The 8758-nt window shown below is 41.1% G+C and overlaps 1 protein-coding gene and 1 long non-coding RNA gene across 6 annotated transcripts in view; one reads left to right on the top strand and one right to left on the bottom strand.

The window, feature by feature from the left end:
- The window catches only part of LOC122833862, a 17922-nt gene extending 15048 nt beyond the window's left edge, over positions 1 to 2874 (top strand). For all 4 annotated transcript variants that reach the window (XM_044121796.1, XM_044121799.1, XM_044121798.1 and 1 more), the window contains exon 3: positions 1343 to 2874. In XM_044121796.1, the coding sequence (XP_043977731.1) occupies positions 1343 to 2298 (956 nt within the window). In that variant the 3' untranslated portion in view covers positions 2299 to 2874. The remainder of the gene's footprint in view (positions 1 to 1342) is intronic.
- LOC122833864 lies at positions 1698 to 8462 on the bottom strand. 2 transcript variants are annotated; one of them, XR_006371077.1, is made up of 3 exons: positions 8241 to 8462; positions 1932 to 1981; positions 1698 to 1827 (listed from the first exon to the last, which is right to left on the bottom strand). It is a non-coding gene; the product is annotated as an uncharacterized LOC122833864 (long non-coding RNA). The 2 variants fall into 2 exon arrangements; XR_006371078.1 differs by lacking the exon at positions 8241 to 8462 and adding an exon at positions 7874 to 8019.
- Between the last annotated feature and the right edge of the window lie 296 nt (positions 8463 to 8758).

The raw sequence follows: 8758 nt of genomic DNA on the forward strand, positions 1-8758 counted from the left end.
TAACCTGTAGAAAAATGTTGAACTGTTGTCATTCTCTCAATGAATTTGGATCTAATTTTGTCTTTGATTACCAAAGTGCCTAAATTTTGCAGTCAGAAGAACTGGACATGTGACCTCTGAATACAACAAACTTAAGAGAAAAATATTGAAAAAAAAACATGGATCTTTGTTCTTACTCTACATAATTCTGCATTACTTTGTGCTTTTTGTGCCGTCTGGAAGGAGGTGGATCAACATGATGTGCATATCTAATGATTAAAAGATTTTCAGCAACAAAAAAAAATTGCTTGATCAAAAGGATTTGAGAAAGTGCACACATTTAAATTCTGAACTCCTTACTTGAAGTACTATCTAGTACGTCTTGAATTTGAATGTGTAACGCACATGCCCTGCTTCTCTCTGTCTGCACCTCATCCACTGATTAGGTTCTTGGCCAGAAAAGCAGGAGCTTCTTATCTGAATGTTTCTGCCTGTCCAGGGTCAGCTCTGCTTCACTGATCATTCTCTCTGCTTTCACTTGGTTCTTTCTGCCGCTTAAAGATGTGAATTTAATGTAGTTCACAAGCTGTGTGCAGCTGGTGTCAGTATTAGCTCTCTTACTGAACATGCAACAAAGCCAGTCGAGGTTCTGCACTCAGATTGACCCGACTCAACTCTTATTAAGAGTTTCAGTGAAGGCAGGTGTGCACCAAGGAGATGTCCTCTACCCACTCCTCTTTGGTCGACGTTATCATGTGGAAAGCTTTTTAAAAATGGGTGGGAGTTAGTTTTGATGATTACAGCTCAAATTTTGCAAACACTGATTGCCAAGGCTTCAGAATTACCACATGATATCATACCTGCTGAAGAACCGAGATTCACGAAGAACCGAGATTCACCTGTTTTTGTTACCGTCATTAAAGGCCTGAGATGATAAAAACTGCAGCCTGAAGACGACCAAATTAGATTTTTTTGGCCTTATGTGGCACAAAACAACACAGGTTGTAGTTTTACAAATGTGACCCAAGCCATTTGGATATGTGGTCATAAAGCTGGAACATTTCAGATATTTTGAAATGTGAGCGGTCTGTACGGCCAGGTCACATTCATCTGACTTGAACGTCATTGATATTCAACAAATGTCACTATAAGTAAAGAGCTTTTTTATATATATAAGTTAGATAATGCAGCTTCATTCAGATAAAGTAACAGTCTTTCACTACTTTGAGGATTTCTTTACTTTTCTATAAGCTTACTGCAATATGAAATGTTTCCATTAGAGTTAATGCATTGTTAAAACAAACAACCTGTGTTTTTGCTGGTAGTTGGGCTTCTGCTGACTCTCTGTCTTGTGTTCCCACAGCTTTCCTGAGTTTCCTTTGCGTCTTGAAGTTCTGGCTGACTGAGCTGAACCCGCCAGGTGACGTCATCACTCTGCGTTTCCTGCTCTTCTTCAGCCATACCTACGGAGCCGCGCTGCTCCTCACCACGTTTCTGATCGCTACGGAGACGCTGATCAGGTTGCTGTGGCCGCACGCCGCAGCTGACTCCCGGACAATTTTCTGTAATGATGAGGAGGAAGAGGACGGCAGCGTCTCGGATGAGGGCGAAAGCTTGCCGCAGGTGGTGGGGTTCTTCTGCTGCCTGTCGGTGTGGATCGCCGTGGCGTTCAGTGTCCGGTGGCACTGGAAGCTGGAGGAAGGGTGGACGGCTGCTTGTCTGGACAAAACCGACTCTCTCATCAGATGTCTTCCTAACCTCTTCAGTCCCATGCACAGAGTCATGGATCCCTACTGGAGCGTGGCCTTCCTGGTTCTCCTCGGGCTGCTGCTGACCATCAGCACGGGCCTGCAGAGGAGAAACCAGACCTCTGCAGAACCAAAGAGAACACAACGGTACAAGGATGGAGCGGCGCCCGCAGCCTTCAAGCCGCTTCATCCAGAAATACTTACCCCAAAGTGTGTTGATGGAGACTTTCCCCTCATCTCCCATGGCTGCTTGTCTGAAAAGATGGGAAGACAGGAAGTCAAGAGGACTCAGAAACACGCTTACCTGGATTTAGTCAGAGGGCAGCTCTTAGATTCAAATCAAACCCGCTTGAGCAGATGGAAACAGTGGGGCTTTCCAAGCCTGGAGGAGAATACAGCAATAGCGTTTGTTAGTGTGCTTTGCATGTTCACACTTCCCTTCTACCTCAGTGTGAACACTTTTCTAATCAAGACTATAGACTCTCTGCTGAATGGATGCATCAAGTCTTTACTTTCGTCTGTGGCCAGCAGCAGAGACACAGTGGCCTCTCTCAGAGTCTCACAGGTTTAAGAAACAAAGATTTCAGCTGATGAGTGTTTGCAGCAGAACCATGAAGAGTGGTCCCAGTGTGCAGACAGCTGTTTTACCTGTTGACGCTGCTCTGACAGGAGAGTAAACACACCTTCCCGGGCAGCTTTTCACATGTTGGGGATAGTAGTATTTGTAGAGTGCAGAGAGGTGCTGACGAGGCAGGTCAAGGCGTGCTTGCAGAGCGAAACCAAGTACTTTTTAAATTCCTCGGGGCATCGGTTTCCTCAGACGTTTGTCTTTACACAAAGCCAGAGTTTATGTGAGATTGATCCAGAGGCAAACAGCTTCTTGCAATGTGTAACATAAAGTCTGCTGATGCTGCCTGACATGAAGATATATGTAATGAAAACCAAAGGACTCGAGGGCAAACAGTTGGAGTTTTTCCTGCTACTATGGAGTCATCAGACTGTCTCTGTGCCTTGAAATTCATCCATGTTGGGTTTTTTTACATTTTGCCTCAATGATATTTGAGTGACATGTTAAAGGAGAGACCAGCACAAAGTTGTGTAAATGTATGAAGTGAAATAAAAAAAGAAGTTTTCACCAAGAAAAATCTTCGAAGTGTTGCATGCATTTGTATTCCGCTCCTTTACTCTGATACCCTTAAATAAAATCCGGTGAAACTGAGAAGTAAATGTTGTGAATGTGTTTCCAGTAATGCAGAGTAAAGTGAAGTTGGTCCCCCACCTTCTTCAAATTAAACAAAATCGGTATCAAATGTTTTATTGCTATCATTTAGAAAATATTTAATAAATGTTTCCACAGAAAATATTGCGTAAAGATTCTGGCTGAAGCTGAGGAGAAAAGCTATGTTTCCATTTCCCATATAATTTGATATTTTTAAATTAAATTTGCTTCATAGAAACACACCAATTTCTAAACAAAAAATTAATAAAATGCTTTGCTGCTGGGATGAAGTATTTGAAATTAGTGTATTTCGCAAAACTGCAATGGAAACACAAGTCACATGATCAACAACCGGATGTTGCCAATGGCGCTAACCATGAAGAAGATGACAGGAAGTAGTTGGAGGATGACGACATGGAATGTTTTTTAATCATTTATCACTTGAACAAACTTATCCATGTGTGATTTTGATGCCGTTGCTCATTTAATGGAAACACAACAATTGCAAAATTGTTTTTTTGACATCAGTGGAACATTGACAATGTTTTGTGCACATTTGTATTGGAAACACATTTGCTGTGTCATTATCCACAGTTAATTATCTCCTTTACCATCAGCGGCAAATAGGCCACTAAACCAGGAAGAAGTTATTCATCCAAAATCAACAAATAAATTAAAGTTTGAAAATGCATTTTGAAGCTGTTTTCATATAGGAGGTGCTCACTTAAAACAACAGCCAACAAGTTTATCTAGAAAGTAGACCGCAAAATTTTAAAAGAAGTCGGCACAAAACCTAAAGTGTCATCAACTGACCTACAGCGGGCTATTGCTGTGGGTCATCTGTTTGTTTTGGGTTTATTTGGGTAATATTGTTTGTTAAATGAGGAAAACAAGGGTAAGTATGTTGCTTAACAATAATTATATCACTTTTCTTTTTAGACGTTAAAGGACAAATAATTGCATTTCCTCATTTTTCATCACTGTATATCTCTTCTTTTTGACTTGCTGGGTTTTTTTTTCATTACTTGTGTCCAAATTACAACATGAAACAAAATAAAGGTCAAGAAGAACTTGATCCTTTTAAAATGGTGTGGATTAGTTAAGCAAACAAGATATTGTGTCTGCAAGCATCAGCAGATTTTTTCCAGCCCAGACAAGGTGGTATCTTTGCTCCCAGCATCCTTTGTGTCTTAGTTCAATATTGTGTTTACCAACATTAACCCTTCTCCAACCTGACCTCGCCGTAAAGGTCAACCTTACTTACTCAACTTGATTTAAACGTCTGTTAACAGGGTTTGAGACTTGTTGCTGTGAGTTTTAGCCTCTCATTTCAAGGATCCTGCCTTTGACTGCCATGCCAAATCAGACATGTTGGTGCAGCATTCTGCTCCAAACCACTCAGGCTAATTAAAAACACAGTTTGTTTTATTTAAAAAGTTGGAAATTAAGGAAAGAAATAAGACATAATAGCATGAAATTTCAGTAAGCACATTGAAAAAAGACTTTCAACATGAAAACACAGAACCGAAAGGAAAATCCATCTTTGCAACACTTTGTTTCCCTTTTGTGCTTCAATTCAGTCTTTCCCAATATTGCTCTTCGACGAACGCGGTCCTGCACGTTTTCTGTCTTTACACACTCTTTACACACTGAATATAGTAATTAATAACTCCATCAGGTTCTGCAGCAGCTTGTTAGCGACTCATCCTTATACATCAGGAATATTAAGTGCTCTGAGGACACAAACTAGGAAACACTCAACCCACAGTTTCCTTTATCTTCACTTTTCAGGAGTGACAAAAAAACTTTATGTTTTAGATTAACATTAAAACTCAGTGAGAATCTTTTTTACCCTGGATTTAGTTTAGGAGCTGGTGGATCCACTCTGAGAGTACAGGAACTAATCAAATAATCATTTCTTTATCTTATTACAAAGTTGTATTACATCATAATTCACAAATAAGACGAGAATCTGATCCAATGCATTAACCAAATTCCTCAGATTGGTCCCGTCAACCCACGAATGAGAAATAGTAGGTCAAATGTAACTTGTCCTGCTCTGGTGAGTTGAGGACACAACTCACCACCAGATGGCGCCCTATCCCAGAAAAGGACCAGAAACTCGTGTTGATTGTTAGACCTCTAATCCGAGAGTTATGAAGGGAAAGAAGGATTGTTAGCAATCAGGTTGTTGACTAATTGTAGTTATCCTCTGATTTTATTTGAAAGGGAAGCAGATATTAACACGAGTAGCTTCTTCAAGTCATCTCAGATTCAGTTCAGGGTTTTTTTTTTACACTGGGAGCATAAACACTGACAATTTTATTTGGCACTGGGATGGTTCAGCTGCTCACAGCAAGAAGGTCCTGGGGTTGAATCCAAGTCCACTCTCTCTCTCTCCATTCTGTATATGCATTCTATACTGTACCTTAAAAATATGCGCAGTCGTGTAAGAGCATGTGCATACCTCTTAAAGGATTTAAGTCAGATAATAAAATTTAATTTGTATGTCACTTTACAGTATTTACTGAACCAAACTGCTTTCCATCCATGTAGGATTAAACAGACTAGAATAAAAACATGGTTACTACATTGGTATTAACACAGTGTGCTAACGCGGCTCTACACAAATGTGGTTTTAGTTTAGACTTAAACAAAAATAGATCATTGATGAGCCACAATGAAAAAGGTTTCGGACTACCTCCATCAAATGAAGGGTCATCCCGCGGTTTGAACTTTAACCTGAGGACTTCCAAAAGCTGTTGGTCAGCAGAACGAAAAGCCCTGACTGGGCAAGGTGTCACATAAATAAGAAGCTGCAATGCCATTAACATCTTCAAAAACAAACAAATGTTTAAAATCAACTCTGAAACATCCTGGGAGCCAGTGGGGCCATGTGACTGTAGCTGTGTTTCATTGTCCATATATGGACTTTAATAAAAAATACATTTGCATAACAGAGACATGCCAATTTAAAAAAAACTCACATTTTTCCATAGAAAGTGTTAGGATAGGATGAAGTGTTTTTTCAGCCATATTGAAATGAGAGTCTTTCATAAACTTGCAATGGAAAAGCTTTTTTCACGTCACACGGATCAACAACCAGACAGGAAGTTGTAGGAGAATGATGATGCAGAATGTTTTTCTAATGACTTATGGTGAAAACAAACTTATTCATGCGTGATTTTCATGATATTTCTTATAAACCGCTGGCATCTCCGCCGCTCTCGGTTTTTCACTTAATAAATCTGCTATTAAGGACGCAGGCCTCTGTCTCCAACGCCGAACCATGGATTCGTTCACGCCGAGCTTACGACCAGCGGCTATCGATTTGTACTGCCAGATCGATAACCTTCAAATTAAAAGCGGAGTCATATGAACATCTTCGTGTTGTTTCCATGATGAGCGGGTATGAGTATGAAAACATTCCTCCAACATGCCTGCTGCTAGCTTGTGCTTGTTCTAAATGAAAATCAGCCCTTTCTTCTTTGATTTCCAAATTTGACTTCCAATGATAAAGAGGCCCCTGGTGGTTGTAGAAAAATCCACAGAAAAGCCGCACTGGGCGACAAATCGCATTATTCAAAGCGTAGTAAAAAATATTGGCTTATAGTCCGAAAAGTATGGTATTTCTTTTAAGTCATGTTTAATATACAGAGCATATATATTAACTTCAGTATAAGAACTGAAGGTAATATAGTTACTTGATTACTTTGTAATTAGCACTAAGTCTTTTCTTGTTGGCAACACTGCAACTGAAACACTGCAACTGCAAAATTGTGGGGGTTTTTTGTGTTTTTGTTTTTTTTACATTAGTGGAATATTGAAAAGTTTTTTTGGACATTTGTAATGGAAACGCAGAAAATGAGGGCATCTTTTGTCTCATTGTTTCACATTTAGAGCTTAATAACAGGCCTCCAGTCCTATGTCACCAAGCACTGTAAGTAATCCCAGAACATTCAATAACACCGATGATGAGTGTGTTCATGCCACCAGCATCATAGCTGAACATCTTGTTGGTAACCAGAATTAAAATGGAGGCTTCATTTCTGCTGTTCATCCCCAGATTGCTTGCAAAATTAGAAACCTCACACTCCTGCCTCAGGAGAGCCGCAGCACACAAGAATCAAATCTCTCTCAGGAGACTTCAGTGGCTGTTTAATGGACATGTTCCCCCCAGGAACAACGTATCCATGAGAGGACAGGCGTTCTGTCCTCTGATAAAAATCACAGCGTTGAACTGAGAGACATTCAGAGGCAGCATGGTGACTAAGGCCTGTTGTCTCAAACTGTGTGCTCTTTGTTGAGAAGTGGCTGCAATCATGATGCAACAAGACTCAACTGCTTTCAAGTGTGAAGTAATGAAGCAAAAAGGCATGCCTGCCCACTTTTCTACAGTACTTCTACACGGAGCGTGACTCAGGCATCAACGTTTTGTCACAAATTTTGAAACATCGAACCATTTATTTTGCAGTTCAACAACCGCGCACTTGGATGCATCACAGATGGCAAGCGAAGGGGGACTTGTTGGCGGCTGTGGCTCACTCGCAGCGAGAAAAACACCGAACTCCAGGAGACATCTCTTTCATTCCGCATGTCGCACGCCCTGAGCCTTGCGCAGTTGCCAAAAACACGAGGAAGCGCGATGAAAAAGATTGCACAGCTTCCCGCCTCCCAGCTGGAAGTCTGGCACCAATCCACTGAAATATGTGGCATGAAGCTCTGACAGGGAGGGATCAAGTGTTAACAAGCAGAGGCAAAGCATTCCTGTGTTTCCATGGGGACTCATCTGCTTCTCACATGTTTCATTTTTGGCTTCTCAGTTTACAAAAACTGTCTTATAGTTACAGAAATTTTTAAAAAATCTGCTAGGCCACCCTACCTAGCCACCGCCACCAGAGCTCTCAGCCTTACCATATCATATTACCTTATTATTTTTGAATGTTTAATGGTGAAAAATGTCCAACAAGTCCAAAAACCAAGGCGGCACGGCAGAGCTGAATCCAGGGCTCAGCACCGGCAGCAACTGGGTATACGAAGGACAACAAACGTACAGCGACGTAGGAAGACATAACCTAGACCTAGGACCCGACGAAGACACAGACACACAGGTGACACTAAATACACAGAGGGTAATCAGGGAACGAGACAAACCTGGGGAATAATCAAGGGGAGACAGGACAACACAGAGACTCAGACACACAGGAAACTCGAAATAAACACACAGAAAAACACGGAACATGACACTTTTATCTTCAAGCTAAGACAAACATGGCCTACGTGTTAGTACTTACTTTGCCAGTGACCAGAACCGAGTCATTCGCGTGAAGAGGTCGAATGTTCTCTACAAGGTCGTTGAACGGGGACTCATCTGCTTATATTTCATTTGAGAAGGCGGCTTTCCATCCTCCTCCGTGGTTTACATACTTCTTTATGTTCACCAAGTAGTGAACCATGTCATAGTAACCGATCGGACGATCGGACGCAGAGTGTTTTCATTGTCCGTCTCACACGGGTCGATTCCGCTAGCAGCCATTACTACTTTCGCCGAACGTGCTTGGCAACGTTCATGGGACGCTCTCTGAGCGTTCAGTCATGCTAGCTGGGTTGCATTTTGTCCACACTTCTTGTCCATTTATTACAAAATGCTCATGTTTTGCTTTTTACAACTGCCATTATTATTTCTGCAAGTTAACATTTACACGAGATAATAACCAAGTAGGCTAGCTAGTTTCCACCCCTTGCCCCATTGGCAAGTTCATGTTGTGAAATAATAAAAAACTGCTCCAGTCTACTGCACACTCACACAAAA

The sequence above is a fragment of the Gambusia affinis genome, linkage group LG07 (assembly GCF_019740435.1).
Source record: "Gambusia affinis linkage group LG07, SWU_Gaff_1.0, whole genome shotgun sequence".
Lineage (NCBI taxonomy): Eukaryota > Metazoa > Chordata > Actinopteri > Cyprinodontiformes > Poeciliidae > Gambusia > Gambusia affinis.